At 41.4% G+C, this 17,356-nt stretch overlaps 1 protein-coding gene across 2 annotated transcripts in view; it reads left to right on the top strand.

Annotated features, from left to right (window-relative positions):
- The window catches only part of ABCB1 (ATP-binding cassette, sub-family B (MDR/TAP), member 1), a 96,050-nt gene that overhangs the window by 44,999 nt on the left and 33,695 nt on the right, over positions 1-17,356 (top strand). For both annotated transcript variants that reach the window (XM_003130205.6, NM_001308246.1), the window contains 11 exon segments: positions 1,687-1,858; positions 2,455-2,568; positions 2,698-2,808; positions 2,992-3,117; positions 3,215-3,418; positions 3,734-3,904; positions 7,102-7,263; positions 8,071-8,247; positions 9,376-9,522; positions 11,990-12,097; positions 15,053-15,130. In XM_003130205.6, coding sequence (XP_003130253.3) covers positions 1,687-1,858; positions 2,455-2,568; positions 2,698-2,808; positions 2,992-3,117; positions 3,215-3,418; positions 3,734-3,904; positions 7,102-7,263; positions 8,071-8,247; positions 9,376-9,522; positions 11,990-12,097; positions 15,053-15,130 — 1,570 coding nt within the window.

The following is a 17,356-nucleotide window of genomic DNA, read 5'->3' on the forward strand; positions in this document are numbered from 1 at the left end:
AAATAATTTTTTCATCGAAGATTATAACTGGCAAGTTGGGGTTTACATTTTTGGAGGGAGACCCTTTAGTAATATGTTACCATTTTATGACTGTATAGTCTCTGTTTAAATTTTCTTTCTAGTGCATGTGGTAGTCATGTAAATTTGATTCAGCCATGCTTTGGTAGCTAGTAATTGGTGAAGTAGTTTAAGAATCATGAATGCATGCTCACATCTGAGCAGGGCTTGTCCTCTAACTAATGGGACAAATCCTCCAAAAAAAATTAATATACTACTGTGTAAAATTTACATAGTCATGTGTTTATGGATCAATGACTTCAAAATATAGATTCTATGTGGAAATAAATTATTTCCTTTCAACCATTATGAGCTCCTCTTTCTGCAAGGCAATGGTCCATGTTCTGTAGTGAGTTGTGATTAAGAGGATAAAAACAGATTTAAGGCTCAATCTGTCTTATTTCTCTAATAATTTTACCTTGATTCTATATTTAAAAAGATCTTTTTTTTTTTTTTTTTTTTTTTTTTCTGGGCCCCATTCGCTTATCTTCACTTCTCTTTTCTTGAGCAGAACAGTCTGTTGTGTTCCTTTCAAAGGAAGGTAAAGTTAGAGGTCATCTCCTGTACCTTGAACATCAGAAATGAACCACTTTCCCAGAGTTTAAAAAGTCCTTGAATTATTATTTGAGAGTAAGCATTAAGTGATAGAATAAGAAAGAGAAATACCTTTTAAGGGTCTCTGATTTTTTTTTGTTTTTTGTTTGCTTCCTTGCTTTTGCCCTCTTTTGTAGAATTTCCCTGTACTGGCTGTAGGAAGTATTAATGGCGTCCTCTAGGTTTGGCTAATGTAGTGCAGACTTGGGTGCTGTGAACATGTTACAGGGTTAGAGATGTGCTGAGACCTCGATTTGCTCTGTCCTTGAGGCAGAAGCTTTGGATGGCCCTAGGCATCAGGCGAGAGCCCCTTCCTCAGTAAGGAGCAGCCATGGCAGGACCCCTATCAGAAGCACTGGCAGAGGGAATGGGAGGAGAGGCTGAAGAAGAGGGCACTGGTTCATAATAATGGGTTTTATATACTTTTAAGCCAAATAATTTCTTCAGGACAGTAATTTTAAAAATAAACATCTATGGCAGTAAGATAAATTGAACAGTTTATTTACATGTAAAAAGTCTTACGTGGCAATTCAGGGCTCTCAAAATGTTCTCACACATGTATCTTCCCATTTAGTTCTTCAGCAGCCCCACAGGGAGCAAAGTACCCTCAGAGCTTCCTTGATGTTCAGAGATTTAAAGGACTTATCTGTATTGAGCACTTCCTAGCATTACATCTTCCTTTTATTAATACATTTAAAACACATGCAGATTTTAAAGGGAAAACACAAGTGTTTTCATAGCCTCTCTTTTGTCTCATGTATGAAACAGTGCAGGTTCTGGAAGTTTACTATTTACTTCACTATTTCTAAGGCACTTGTAGAACATTCTTCTACAAATGACCTTGTCTCCATAAGGTCTCAGTTTCTTCTTCTTTAAGAAGGTCCTAGGGTCAGTGTAAGGACCAAAGGAGAAAATACATGTAAAATGTCTACCACGGTGCTGGGCACATCCTTAGTACTCAATAACCATGATGCTGTAGTGACCCTTTTTGTAAGATTTATAAAGATATGTGACAGTTTTTGTTACTTCTCCCAGGTATAACAAAAATTTGGAAGAAGCCAAAAGGATTGGAATAAAGAAAGCTATTACAGCCAACATTTCTATTGGTGCCGCTTTCCTGTTGATTTATGCATCCTATGCCCTGGCATTCTGGTATGGGACCACCTTGGTCCTCTCAAATGAATATACTATTGGACAAGTACTCACTGTAAGTGATGTTATATTAGGAAATGAATCACTGTTAAAATGCCTGTGAAATTTAGTGGTGTTGGCTTGACTGCTAGACAATATGTTTTTAAAGAATTATTGAACAATACAAAAAACAGTGAGCAAAAGCATGGGATTTGATATTAGGCCAACTTGGTTCACATGCCACCTGTGCCACTTATTAGCTGTATGATTTGGTTCAGCCACGTAGACTTTTCAAGACTCTGTTACGTCTTCTGCCAAAGGGAAATGACAGGAACAGGGTTCTGTAACATTAGTGTTGCTGTAAGGACTAATCAAGAAAATGGTTATAGCCTCACTTAGCACAATTCCTTCTATGTGCATTGTTGGATAATATAACTACTGCGATGTAGAAAGATATCAGTCATGTCATTAGTTCTCTTAGCCCCCATTGAACCAGTGAGATTAATTCAGTATTCTAAACTGAAAAGTACTTCCACTTTAAAAATACTTGTAACACCCAATACTCGTATGTTGCCATTCCATTTAAAAATGTAATTAGCTATGTTAGAAAAAGTATGAAAACAATTGTACTAAACCCTAAGTAACTTGATATTTTTCTTTCACATTTCTCAGGTTTTCTTTTCTGTGTTAATTGGGGCTTTTAGTGTTGGACAGGCCTCTCCAAGCATTGAAGCATTTGCAAACGCAAGAGGAGCAGCTTACGAAATCTTCAAAATCATTGATAGTGTAAGTCTGGACTGGCTGTTTCTGTATCTGTCTGAAAAAGTTGATTCCTTTATCACTTTAACTTTCTACAAATGTCACTAAAAGTAGTTATTGTAACCTAGTCATCTTCTGCAATTTTATTCTGTTTAGAAGCCAAGCATTGACAGCTATTCAAAGAATGGACACAAACCAGATAATATCAAGGGAAATCTGGAATTCAGAAACGTTCACTTCAGTTACCCATCTCGAAATGAAGTTAAGGTACAATGAGAAATGACTGATTAGCGATCCAACAGTATATTGGATGTTGAGTTTCTGATATCTTCCTTTAGAGATTGTAAAAAAATAAAAGGGTGTATTTAAACCAGTTTTGAATCAAACTGTTGGTTCATCACTCAATATCTATGTATTACCTGTAAGCTTATTCTTCATTCATCCTGGTAGATCTTGAAGGGGCTCAACTTGAAGGTAGAGAGCGGGCAGACGGTGGCCCTGGTCGGGAACAGCGGCTGTGGGAAAAGCACGACGGTCCAGCTGATGCAGAGGCTCTATGACCCCACGGAGGGCGTGGTGAGATGCCCCTTGCTGAACTAGCTACTGCGGTGACCTCTGCAGATCACACATCACAATCAGCAGCGGGTGAGATCACACCTATTTTTTCCTTCAGGTCAGTATTGACGGACAGGACATCAGGACGATCAACGTAAGGTATCTGCGGGAAATTATCGGCGTGGTGAGCCAGGAGCCCGTGCTCTTTGCCACCACGATAGCTGAGAACATTCGCTATGGCCGGGAAAATGTCACCATGGAAGAGATTGAGAAAGCTGTGAAGGAAGCCAACGCCTATGACTTTATCATGAAACTGCCTAACGTATGTCCTTCTCGATCTTTGTCACGTGAGAGGGTCACGGGGTCTGGCCTGATGCATAGGACGTTAGGAAAGGACTCTAAACTGGAGGAACCTCCTACTTAGGGAAATGGAGGTTATTCAGATGTTAAAGCTCTAGCAGCAGCAACTGGGAGTAGATGTATGCCTTTCATTAGGGTTGCTTATCACTCTGCTTTAAGAAATTGGACCACGCCTCCTGTGAGGCTTGTGTTGTTTATGTGATGACGTCCCACCTTAAAATCTGAGCTGACAGAGCTTCTTCTGTTGCTTACTCCTCCTGTGTTTTCTGTGATGTAGAAATTTGACACCCTGGTTGGAGAGAGAGGGGCCCAGCTGAGTGGTGGACAGAAGCAGAGAATCGCCATCGCTCGGGCCCTGGTTCGTAACCCGAAGATCCTCCTGCTGGATGAGGCCACGTCAGCACTGGACACGGAGAGTGAAGCGGTGGTTCAGGTGGCCCTGGATAAGGTGTGTGAATCTCAGTTCAAACATAGCTGGTTTATAACCATAAGAATATTCCATTCTTGATTTTCCTCAGTATTGTTTAAGTTTTTATTTTACTGTTTTAAAAAATTTTTTAACAAGTTTTTTGCAGTATAGTTGATTTACAATTTTGTGATAATTTCTGTTGTATTACAAAGCGAGTCAGCTATACATATCCACACATCCATTGTTTTTCATATTCTTTTCCTGTATAGGTTATCGTAGAATATTGATTCTTTATGCTCCTAAAACCATTAGGCCTCATTGGATCTTTTTAACTTCTATTTATTTCTCTGCCATTTTTTCTCTGTCTTCTAGGGAGAGAAGACTATACTTTCAATGCTTGATACTTGCAAATTTTGAAAGTTAAACAATGAGAAATTTAGACTCAAGTGAAAATTGGTCTTCATTGTGATCTTGAAAACTTAGTCTTAGAGAGAACCCTGTTTAATGGTTTTGTGAGTTTCTACTGTTGTCAACCAAAAGAAAATATGACTCTTCAATGAAGGAAGGTTTACATTTAGTTTCCAAGATACTAAATGCTCATTGAAGACTGGATGGGAAATGAGAAACCTCTTATCCCCAGAAGCGTGGCAGAGCACTGACGATGTTGGGAATTACCTGACCATGAAATGACCTTGACCATCAACAGAGTTTTGACAGTCCTGCAGTTCTTGAGTCTGTGTGATTCATTCACCAGATTGGACTTGAGTGCTTGTGCTGTGCCAGGGACACTGTGTGGTTGGTCTCTGGCACATGGTGGTAACCAGGTTAGAGCTCTGTGAGGAAAAGGAACATGGAAACCTTTTAACCCACAAGTCCTCTGAGGTGAAGTGCCACAGTAGAATTCAAAGATGAACTCATCTTGGCTTCAGCTCTCCCCCTCTCTAATAATGAAACAGCACTGTTATTCTTTAAACATCCTGTCAGTGTGCATAATAGATTTTGAGAGAGGAAAAAGCAAGTTACTCAACATTTTGTGAACCAAAAGAGAGAGGGGATTGTGGCTGCTTCTCCCCCTTTCGCTTTGCTTATCTGTAATTTCACATCTGTGTTTTCTTATTATTCTACTATGGCACTAAGTATTAAATTATACACAAAAAGAATTTAGAGAAGTTGTATTTAAGAATACCTTTTCTTTAGAATTCACATTTTTGGAATTCCACATGTCCCCCCACCCTTTGAAAACCCCCAAAGAATTGATCCACTGTCTTCTCTGCTTTCTAGTCGCCACCACCTATTTTTTCTGACATGTATTTTTTTTCCTCTCAGTGTTTTTTTTTTTTATGCTGATCTTGATACTTTTTTTCTTTTTAGTTTGTTTTGAGAATTTTATGCTAGTTCCTGGAGAGAAACAGAGTAGCAAACGTTATAAGTATTGGGGAAGTTACAAAGGTTAAAGAAATCTCAGGCAAGTTCTGGTTATCTGGCTCTGTTCTATCTGAAAATAAAAATGAGATTGTGCCTTTAAGACATTTATATACCTCTTCAGTTTTTCCATCATGCTTTTCCCTAGGAATGAGCATCATATTTATTGAGTGCTTTCTCTGTACATCACATTGTTTCATGGGCATTATTGATTTCATCATCACAACTACTCTAAGAAATGAGTACTCTCCTTATCTCCATTTTATATATGAATAGGTTGAGCCTTACACAGGTTAAAAGATTTGTATAAAATCCTGGTATTCACAAATGGCAAAACTAAGATTAGAGTTGAGATCACGGTGACACTGAAGTCTGGACTTCGTCGCCTCACGTTCATTGTTGGTCTTGATCATTCAGCTGTCTGTAAGACAGCACACTGTGATTCCCAGGACTGATCCCAGCTGGGGTACACCCCGTATGACAGCTGGCCCGTATCTGCTCTGACTGGCTAATTCTTGGACTTAAAGTCTTTTTTATTTTTGATTAAGCCCCTGATTATTACTGTTAATTTAGGCTAATCAAGATTGAATAAAGTACTTAGAGGCTTATGTAATTTTTTTTTTCCTGATCTTTAGGGCCACACCTACAGCATATGGAGGTTCCCAGCCTAGGGGTCCAATCAGAGCTACAGCTTCCAGCCTATGCCACAGCCACAGCAACACCAGATCCAAGCCACATCTGCTACCTACACCATAGCTCATGGCAACACTGGATCCTTAACCCACTGAGCAAGGCCAGGGATCAAACCCACAATCTCATGGATGCTAGTCAGATTCTTTTCTGCTGCGTCGCAATGGGAACTCCAAGGCTTACATGATATTAATATGCAACTGTCATATTTGTGTTTCTATTTATTATAATAAAACATCATTTTTAAATTAGAGTATAGTTGATTTACAATATTGTGCCAATTTTCTATACAGCAAAAGGACCCATTCATACATCTAAATACGTTCTTTTTCTTATATTATCTTCCATCATGGTCTATCCCAACAGACTGGATATAGTTCCTTGTGCTATATACTAGGACCTCATTGCTTATCTATGCTAAATGTTATAGTTTGCATCTACCAGCACCAAACTCCCAGCCCATTCTATTCCCTCCCCCTTCCCCCTTGGCAACCATAGTCTGCTCTCTGTGTCTGAGTCTGTTTCTGTTTTATAGATAGGTTCATTTGTGCCATATTTTAGATTCCACATATAAATGATAGCACATGGTATTTATCTTTCTCTTTCTGACTTACTTCACTTAGTATGAGAATCTCTAGGTGCATCCATGTTGCTGCAAAAGGCATTATTTTGTTATTTTTACGGCTGAGTAGTATTCCGTTGTGTGTATGTACCACCTCTTCTTAATTCATTCATCTGTCGATGGATATTGAAGTTGTTTCCATGTCTTGGCTATTGTGAATAGTGCTGCTATGAACATAGGAGTGTATGTATCTTTCTGAATTACAGTTTTGTCTGGATATATGCCTAGGAATGGGTTGCTGGACCATATGATAGTTTTACAATTAGTTTTAGGAGGCACCTCCATATTGTTTTCCATAGAGGTCGTACCAATTTACATTTCCACCAAAAGACACCCTTTTAAACCAGTAACTATACATTTACTGAAACCACAGACTGCCTTGTATAGCGTACACGCTTTTGCAGTGTCTAAGGCATTGGCGGTCAGTACATATAAACTGAAGGAATGAATTTTTCTGTATAATTGTTCATGTGTTCAACAACCAAATTTCTTCTCTCTGTAGGCCAGAGAAGGCCGGACCACCATTGTGATAGCCCATCGTTTGTCCACAGTTCGCAATGCTGATGTCATTGCTGGTTTTGATGATGGAGTCATTGTGGAGAAAGGCAGTCATGATGAACTCATGAAGGAGAAAGGCGTTTACTTCAAACTTGTCACAATGCAGGTATAGACTAAGTCTAGTGTTTTCCTAGAGAATTTCAGGTATAAGCTGATTTTGCTGTGTTTGGGGCTATAAATCAGAGGGGAAAAAAAGTATGTGGTGGTGAGGGATCAGGGTCAGACCGGTATTGTGGATATTTTTTCTTTTTCTTGAAAGGAGGGGAAATAAGGATGGATAATTAGAGAAAATTAACATTGAGATAGGTTTAAAAGTGAGCTCTCCACTCTGATAGCCACTAGTCATGTGTGGCTATTAAGTGCTTCAGCAGTGGTTAATCTTGAATGTTTTTAAACAGAAAATACATACCAAAGTTCAAAGACTTTGTACAAAAAAAAAATGCACAATATCTCCAAGTCTTTACACTGATTATATGTTAACTTAATGTCTTGGATGGATAATTAATATTGGATAATTAATAATGGATAATTAAGATTGACTTTCCATATCTTTTTTAATGTGAGTTCTGAAAAATTTTGAAATGACAAATGTAGTTCACAGTATGGTCTGCACCGTATTTCTCTTGACGACACTGGTACAAAGCAAATATGATTGAGCCAAAAACATCCATGAAAAGAAGATGACTAATAAGATACATATAATGGATGTCATGTTGTTTCAGCATATTTAGGGTAAATCCTTATGTAGTGGCTTTAATTTTCAAATGTTATCACATCAGAGAATAGCAGTTTAACTTGGTCCTTTCCTGTAGGGACTTAAATTGCCATTTTCCTTGATATTGGATATTCAGTGATTGGTTTTCATTGATTAACTGAGCCGAACCAGCTTATGCATATTTCTTGTTTATTTTAGACAAAAGGCAATGAAATAGAATTAGAAAATACAGTTGGTGTATCCAAAGGTGTAGTCGATGCTTTGGACATGTCTCCAAAAGATTTAGAATCCAGTCTAATAAGAAGAGGATCAACTCGCAAGAGTATCAAGGGACCACAAGGCCAAGACAGAAAGCTTAGTACAAAAGAAGGCTTGGTATGTAGAACCCTGTAGAGTTATGTCTTCACCAGTGGGCCAGGCTGGGATAGGAGTGGGGAACAAGATGGGGTTATCCAGAAGCCTCTTGTCCTGTCCCCTTGTGTGTTCCACAAACCCAAATCTCACATTTTAGACACAAGTTAGAATTTATGGGAGTTCTTTGGTGGCTTTACAGTTTAAGGACCTGGCATTTTTACCTGTGGCATGGGTTCAATCCCTGGCCTGAGAACTTTTGCATGCCCAGAGAGTGGCCAAAAAATAAAAAATTATTTATGAATGATAATTTATAGGACTAGAATTTTATTTTATTTTGTTTGTTTGTTTGTTTATTTATTGTCTTTCTGTCTTTTCTAGTGCCGAACCTGCAGCATGTGGAGGTTCCCAGGCTAGGGGTCTAATCGGAGCTGTAGACATCGGCCTGCGCCAAAGCCATAACAACGCCATATCCAAGCCACGTCTGTGACTTACACCACAGCTCACAGCAATGCCAGATCCTTAACCCACTGAGCGAGGCCAGAGATAGAATCCACAGCCTCATGGTTCCTAGTCAGATTGGTTAACCACTGAGCTATGACGGGAACTTGAGAATTAGACAAGACAGGAATTTTAGAATTAGAATTTATAATATAAAGAGATTATAATGAGTTGTCAAATGTAGACATTTCTGTTCTTTAATCTCTATTTATAGATATTTTTGTCACATTTCAAATGTCAGGTCAGACTTAAAATTTTATGGATTCAGAGGAGTTTCCTGGCGGTCTAGTGCCTAGGATTCGGTGCTTTTGCCACCATAGCCCAGGTTTAATCCCTGGTCTGGGAACTGAGATCCTACATTAAGGTAGTGCTTATGGTAGCCTAATTAAAAAGAAGTGTATGAAATCATCATTTACTTTTTAAAATAGAAAGGTAACATTTATATTTGTTATATAACAAAGAGAATCTGTCATAAGAGAACCTGTCAAAAGTTTTTTAAGGAGTCAAGTAGCCATCAGTTGATAAAGAAGTAGGAATAAGGTATATTCATTTTAAAATGTTTGTGTATACAGAAGAACTGTACATCAATTAAATCAATTAAGTATCAAATCTTTTCCTTACTAGTCTGTCGTAATGTTTTGTGTTCTCCAGGATGAAAATGTACCTCCAGTTTCCTTTTGGAGGATTCTGAAGCTGAATATAACTGAATGGCCTTATTTTGTGGTTGGCATATTTTGTGCCATTATAAATGGAGGTCTGCAACCAGCATTTTCAATAATATTTTCAAGGATTATAGGGGTAAGTGTTTATGTCATTTGGGGGCTTTGCTTATGTAAGGAACGAACTGTCCGTATTTGAAACTGTATACGAAAGCCACCAAAAAGATGTACTTTCATATGACACTAATCAGCCTGAGGGTGTAGGAATAGAAGTCTGGTTTGTGATAGGACAGCTGATATTTCGAAACTTCTTTTGTCATGGCAGCCGCTTTCTATCTTAGGGCCCCAGAAACGAGATACCTGAAAAATAGACCGTGAAACCAAGTAGGTGACTGTCTCCCACCTGCCATTGCTGGACTCGATATAAGTAAACCTCAGGAACTGTCATAACTCTAGTGTGGGAAAAGGGTTGTCTGCATGTCTGTCATACCAGCTCAGGAAAGAGCTGCTCCTTGACATGTGCTTGTCAGAATGTGAGCAGGCCATGCATGTGTTAAGCTGAAACCAAATGCGATGGCTTCCAAAAGACTGAGGTAGACAGAGCCTGGTTGCACCTACTTTCCATGAGCGCATTTTAAGTTCCAATTCAGGCAGGAGTCCTTTCTGTTTAGTGCAGATGTTCAAACATCAAGCTCAGGCATCTTTGCTATAAAGTTGGAATCACTGTGGAGAAAGAGGTGGATCACTGCACAAAATGTAGCCCAAACACTAACTTCTGATTATACTGAAAGATGTATAAATATTAAAGTGTACCCATGCCTGGCTAACTTATTTCAGGATGACATTCACTTGTTTACTATCACCATTCAAGACAATGTTTTCAGTGCCTGCTTTGTGCCAGGTACTGTTCTAGGTGCTGAAAGAGTAGCAGGAAGAAGATAAACTGTGCGATTACATGGAGCACAAGTTCTAGGCCAGGGGCTTATCTGGTAAGGCAGAAAAGTAAATATTTTAGGCTGTGCAGGCCATATGGTCTCTGTTACAAATATTCAACCTTGCTATTATAGTGCTATTATAGTGCAGAAGTAACCCTTCAGAAACAAACTAACATGATTATGTTCCGTTAAAACCTTATGTAAGCATTTGGCTGGTGGCCCATAGCCACCCTGCGTTGGCTGGAACTAGTCTCTGTTCTCACATTTCTCTTGCAGGCAGACAAATGGCATCATCAGAAGGGGTGGAGGAGGCTGGGAAGAAAGAAAAGGAATGAGAGCAGTTAGGAATAGGTTTGCCTGCATATAACCAAAAAACTTAACTTGTGGATTTTCTGTTTTCCTCATTACTCACGTAACGATAGGCCTAGAAGTGTGTGGTCCAGGGCTGACTCACTAGCTCCTCAATATTTGGTAGACAACCACCTCTCTGCCTTATGGAAGATTTGTAGCATAGAGTTTTAGGGTTGTGGGCTCTGAGTTAGATCCATTAGGTGTATATCCTTGGTTTATCACTTGCTGGCTGTGTCACTGTGAACAAGTTAATTAACTTCTCTATGCTTCAGGTTCCCTCTGTGTAAAATGGTGATGGTAAGAAAACCTTAAGAGGTGGTGGACAGGATCAAGGAGAATATACATAAATTTGCCTCCTCACGGAGTAGGAGCTCACTGATGATCTGCTAATATTTTTGTTGGAATGACTCATCAAGAAAAATTGATTTCTTCCCCAAGCTTTTTTCCTTTAGAAGGGGTAAATATATGTGGGTTGGGTTAGGAATGAGGCTCTTCCAAGACTGATTTGGGCCCAGTGTGAAGGGAGATGTGTTTTCTTTCCCTGTGGAGTGTTGTTGTCTGTGTGCCTCAAGCCCAGGGCCTCCCATTAGGTCTTCTAACCAAGGTCTCCAAAGGGTGGTTCTAGGTCTGACAGCTGTAGTTTCCCCCCCTAGCTGTCTACCCTCCATCCTACAAAGAAGGCTGGTTCGAGCACCTCCTTTCTTCACAAGGGCCTGGGCTGAATGAATGAGCACCTCTCCAGTTCACCAAAACCACATCAACAGAGGTGCCTCCAGACAAGTTGAAATGTCCAAATTGTAAAACAACCAATTGCCATATGATGCAGCTTCCCATCAAAGGAAGAAGAGGGTGGGAGTTCCCATTGTGGCTCAGCACTCATGAACTTGACAAGTATCCAAGAGGACTTGGGTTCAATACCTGGCCTTGCTCAATGGGTTAAGGATCAGAGTTGCCTTGATTTGTGGTATAGATCATAGATACAGCTTGGATTTGGTATGGCTGTGGCTGTGGCTGTGGCTGGCAGGTACAGCTTCAGTTCGACCCTTAGCCTGGGAACTTCCATGTGCTACAGGGACGGGCCTTAAAAAAAAAAAAAAAAAAAAAAAAGAGGCTCGGTTCATTGATGAATGAATGACAGGCCCACTCTTGGCCCCTTGGAAATCAGAATATGTCCCCCTTTAGGTCTGGCCATGAGAAGCCAGCCTGACCTCCACTTACTAAGGCTCTCTTGACCCCAAATGCTATGCTAGATGGGAAATGGGTCAGACTTTGTTACCTTCAGTGATTAAACTGAAAACCCTTTAAATATTTTCTTAACAGGTTTTTACCAAAGTCACAGATCCTGAAACCAAACGACAGGACAGTAACATATTTTCACTCTTGTTTCTAATCCTTGGAATTATTTCTTTTATCACATTTTTCCTTCAGGTAAATGTCTACATTTTCACTTTTGCATATTTGGGAAAATGTATCGTTATTCAGTTGGGGGAATTTATTAAACATCTCTGCAATTTGCTTTTTAGTAGAATTGCTCGTCTATTCACTGGGCTCTTGGCAGCCAAGTTTCTTTGATGTATTTAAAACAAAGGTGTTTTGCTTCCTCTGGCTCCCTTCCTTCCTTCTCCCCACCCTCTCCTCCCCTAACTGGAAATACTAATGAAGTCAGAGGGGACAGATTGTTTGATCTAACATGATGGTTGGAAATAAAAACTGGGATCTAAAAATGGGATTTAGGGGAGCCCTGCACATAAAGTTTGGACATAAGTACTGCCAGTCAGTTTCAATACTCAAAGAAATGTCTTCCAGTGTTCCAAAGCCAATAAGGAAATCCCAAATGCCAGAAACAAGTCTTTCAAAAATATGAAAAGCTTATCAGTCAACTTTTGCTAAAGGACAAAGAATCCTTGGAATAATGGAAGAATGTTAGTCCTGAAACAAAAGCTGTAGGAAACATTTGTAAAGAGCCTGATTTTACAACTTGCAAATGATTTGGCTGAAAGTAAATTGCAAGGAACTAAGAGACCTAAAGGCTCAGTAAGGTAAGGCAGTATGGGCTTTGGTATTGGACACAGGTTCAAGGACTTGTTGCATCAGTTCCTAATTTTGTGTCTTTGGGTAAGTAACTTAAACTGTCTAAGCCTCAGTTTCCTCATCTGTAAAATAGGGATAATGGTAGCTGACTCTTGATGATTGAAAGAGATGACAAGACTAAGTGTCTAGGCCTGTGGGAGGCAGTTGTAAACACAATCACTTATTAAATGAATGATTGATTAATCACCTGTAATTTTTAAAGATAGAACTCTCAACAAGTCTGTTTATTTTACACGGTCTAAGCATGTATTTGAACTTTGAGTAGAATACTTTTCTACACTTGATAGGTGGTCCTAAAGAAAACAGACTGAACGCCTTTGTTACTAAGTACTTAAAGCTCTTTGGGGAATTTGATTGTCCTAGAATAAATGTGACACTAATTATATATGAGATGCCATACCAACCATTGAGGCCATAGGAGTTTTGGAGCTATGCATTTGCTGAGGGTGCGGGTGGCTAAGGAATGTGGAGGGAGCTGGGCTTTGGACTAGAGATGTGGATTGGTGAAACAGAGGTAGTCAAAGTGGTACCTTTGTAACATGACTCTGCTTGGAGAGGCTGGAACCTGGCTTGACTGGCAAACAAGGTGAGATGAGATGCCCTGAATCACAGGACCTTAGAAGTGTAGAGAAGGCACAGTACCTAATAATAATGTTCAAACGAATGCTACCTCCTCATTTAGAAATGAAGGAAGGCGCTCACTGGGGGATTAAGTCCCAGGCTCTGGGTTCCCATTCTGGGTAAGATTCTCTTAGACGCAGATTCAGATTCCAGCTCTGCCACCTTAGAACTGTGGCCTCTGGCAACATAGCAATCCCTCGAAACTTCCATTTCTTTTATAAAGTGATGATTGTAGGTTTGTCATGAGGACTTCCGGGGATAATGTTTGTGAAGTACTTAACAATGGCTGGTTCTCAACAAAAATAACAGCAGGAATATTCATGAAGTGGGTAGGATCGTCCAGATTTCATTCAGTCTAATAGTGGAAATCTTAATCTGGGCATTTCCAAGGAAAGTGAATCATTTTGGTAACTTCAGCCTTAACTCAATTCATCCATCCTTTCTCCATGTCCCACTTCTCCCTGGGTGGGTATTTGTGTTATAGGTGAGGCTGTGCAGCCATTGCAGCCCTGGGTGGAGGGTAGTGATCTCTGCACATCTCCTGCTCCCCCCCGCCCCACTGCTTCATGCTGGTGACTTCAGGGGCCTGGGGCCTTCAGTTATATGGTCTAACTGCTGTCTCCTTTATCAGGACCCCTTGGAAGATTTGGCTCTATCTCACTGTGCTCTTTGCACGTGTTTCTTGCCTTGCTCTCAGTACTGTCCAGCATGCTACTTGGGACACTCTGGTTGTCCTCCTTTGCTTCTCTGATTCTGCTGGAGACTTGGGCCTCTTGTTGGGGCTTCTCCTCTTGTCATACACCATCCAGCCCTTTCCACTCTGCTTTCCCCAGGCCACTGTGTGGCAGCCCTCATCTGCAGCCTGCTGTTCCCCAGAGCTCCAGAGAGAAAGGGGAGCAGTGCTTCCATCGGGCCCAGATCCCCAAACTCTCTGGGATGAGGGTCTGTTCTCCTTCCTTCCTAGATGTGGCCCAGTATGGCCACACAATCACATCTTACTCTCTCCTTTCCTGAACCTCTCTTATCTCTTTCCAGACACAGGTTACAGCTTTAGGGGATGGGGACAGGGCAGTTCAGAAAACTCTTCCTTGGTAATCCTTCCTCCCCAACCGAGTTCCCTCTTAGATTTTTGGCTTTTTTTTTTTTTAATTAGAAACACAAATTTCAGATCTTTGATCTCTGCATCCTTTATGGCTGTATATTCTTCTTGCCCTAGAGTACAGCTTGGGTCCTGGTGTAATCATGAACAGCATCCTTTTCAGTAGCACAAAAATCTTCTGCTTTGGATGATACATAATTTAGACCCTTGGTTTAGAGGGCCCCCTGCCTTGGGAACAACTCCCCAGCTTCCTGAGGGACAGACACTGGTTCACAGAGAGAAACGAGCAGGAGGGAAGGCGGCCAAAGAAACCACTTCCAAACAAAGCCCTGATCAGATCAGCCTGCCAGGTGGCTGGGGAGCATAGTATTGAGTTCAAAACTGAGCTGTTCCAGCTCTGCCCGAGGTGCAGCTACACACCATAGTGCTCAGTCACCAAAACATGGCCAAGCCTTGAAATCACGCTTTCTGACTTTGTCTGGTGTCCTGCTTTAGCAATGACACCACGTCCCCCTCCTTTTGTGTCATCAGCGGCTGGGTTCCTGACCCATGTGGCCTGTTATTCTTCACAGGGCTTCACGTTTGGCAAAGCCGGAGAGATCCTCACCAAGCGGCTGCGGTACATGGTTTTCAGGTCCATGCTGAGACAGGTATGTGTGTTGAGGATTGGGCCGGGATGTGCCCGTGGGGAGCTGGCGGGAGCGCTGTCAGGTTACTCCGAGCTCCTGCCCTGATCTGCGCTCAGTCTCACCTCAGAGCTGCGGCCAAGCCGCCCATCTGGTCAGGCTCAGAGACCTGCCCTGGGTGGTCTGCTGTGCGTGGGCACAGGGACCAGGATCCCAGCAAGACAAACAGTCTCCAGGGCAGATTCCCCTGCCGCCTCCACCTCAGCAGCTATAGGCAGAGCAGGTGGCAGTGATCCTCAAGACCCCTCAGCCCTTTCCCCCCTTTCTTTCCTTCTTTCCCCTGGGAGACCCAGGACACTTGTTTCTCCCCACCCAGACAAGGCCTCTGCACCCCTTCGTTCCATAGATGACAAGTCAGCCCCTTTCCTGCCACTATCTTTGCTGGGGTTAAACCAATACACTAATTCAAGCTGCAGTATGACTAGCTGATAAGGACTTCACGGAATGCCTCTCACATTTTACACCTTCAAAACCCTGACAACAGACAGATGGGCATGTTTTCCTGGGGAGAGGAGGAGGGGGTCTGGTCCTGCCACCCAAAGCAGCCAAGTTCCAAGGGGAAAGTTTCCTTAACAATCGTGCAAATGTTATCTGTGACAGTATTACTTCCTTCCCTTCTTTTTTTTTTTTTTTAAAGGTCCACACCTCCGACACATGGAAGTTCCCAGGCTAGGTTTTGAATCGGAGCCATAGCTCCCAGCCTACATCATAGCCATAGCATTGCAGGATCCAAGCTCTGAGCTGGGTCTGAAACCTATACCTCAGCTCATTGCATGGCCCGATCCTTAACCCACCAAGCAAGGCCAGGGATTGAACCTGAATTCTCATGTATACTAGTGGGATTCATTACCCCTGAGCAAGAACGGAAACTCCATAATTTCACATTTTAAAATCATTAACACATTGGTACTTCAGAGGTATGGCCTGGATATGCGGTGGTTACTTGAGCTCTGACTGAGAAGCACTGATTGGCTGTGTAGGGATTTCTAGATGACATTCACATTTTATTTTCCACCCCTCTCACTGCCATTTAGAAAGGAGACATATTTGGAGCTCCCATCATGACTCAGCAGTTAACTAACGAATCTGACAAGAACCATGAGGTTGTGGGTTTGATTCCTGGCCTTGCTCAGTGGGTTAAGGATCCAGCGTTGTCATGAGCTGTGGTGTAGGTCAAAGACGGTGCTCAGATCTGGCGTTGCTGTGGCTCTGGCGCAGGCCAGAGCCCTAGCCTGGGAATCTCCATATGCCATAGGAGCAGCCCTAGAAAAGGCAAAAAGACAAAAAAAAAAAAGACATATTTATGGAGATTGCTAGCTGTGACAGACAGAGCCAGGACTGAATCCAGTGAATGAGAGAACACTCTTCAGTTGAGGGCCCTGCCTTAGGATTTTCATTCAGACCGTATATATAACTAAGATTCGGGAGTTCCCGTCGTGGCGCAGTGGTTAGCGAGTCCAACTAGGAACCATGAGGTTGCGGGTTCGGTCCCTGCCCTTGCTCAGTGGGTTAACGATCCGGCGTTGCCGTGAGCTGTGGTGTAGGTTGCAGATGCGGCTCGGATCCCGTGTTGCTGTGGCTCTGGCGTAGGCCGGTGGCTACAGCTCCGATTGGACCCCTAGCCTGGGGACCTCCATGTGCCGCAGGAGCGGCCCAAAAAATAGCAAAAAAAAAAAAAAAAAAAAGATTCGAATGAGGCTCAAGGCCTCGATATAGGGCCAAATGCCCCATTACCCTCCCAGTCCCCAGGCCAACTCCTAGGTCCATTATACTTGGAAAGCTTAGCTGCTTATTCATGTAATGCCCTCTCCATAAACTATTAAGTCTGGCCATCGTGCATTGAGTGCCTTCTGCATACAACACATAATACCAAGTATTGCAAGGCCTTCAAATCTGAATGGTTCCAGTCTGCAAGAAAATTACATTCCAGTGTGGGATGCACTTAAACACTTAATGATCTCAAAAAGCAAATTGATAGATAAGGTAAAAAATTATCATGCTTTATTTTTTTCTTAAATATTTTAGGGGGAAATGGTATATACTGATTTAATTGCAAATTACCATTTGGGGTAATTTCTTAGGACCATAGGTATGTTTGTAAGAGACATAATATGATTCTTCCAATTTAAAATCTTTTTGGTGTTGGTATATTTTAAGTGTAAGTGGTTTTAAAAAGAAAATCCTATTTTA

This window comes from Sus scrofa, chromosome 9 (genome assembly GCF_054392235.1).
Source record: "Sus scrofa isolate SSC_HxYL_T2T_F1_AM1 chromosome 9, Sscrofa_HxYL_maternal_Yorkshire_Landrace_v2.0, whole genome shotgun sequence".
Taxonomy (NCBI): Eukaryota; Metazoa; Chordata; class Mammalia; order Artiodactyla; family Suidae; genus Sus; species Sus scrofa.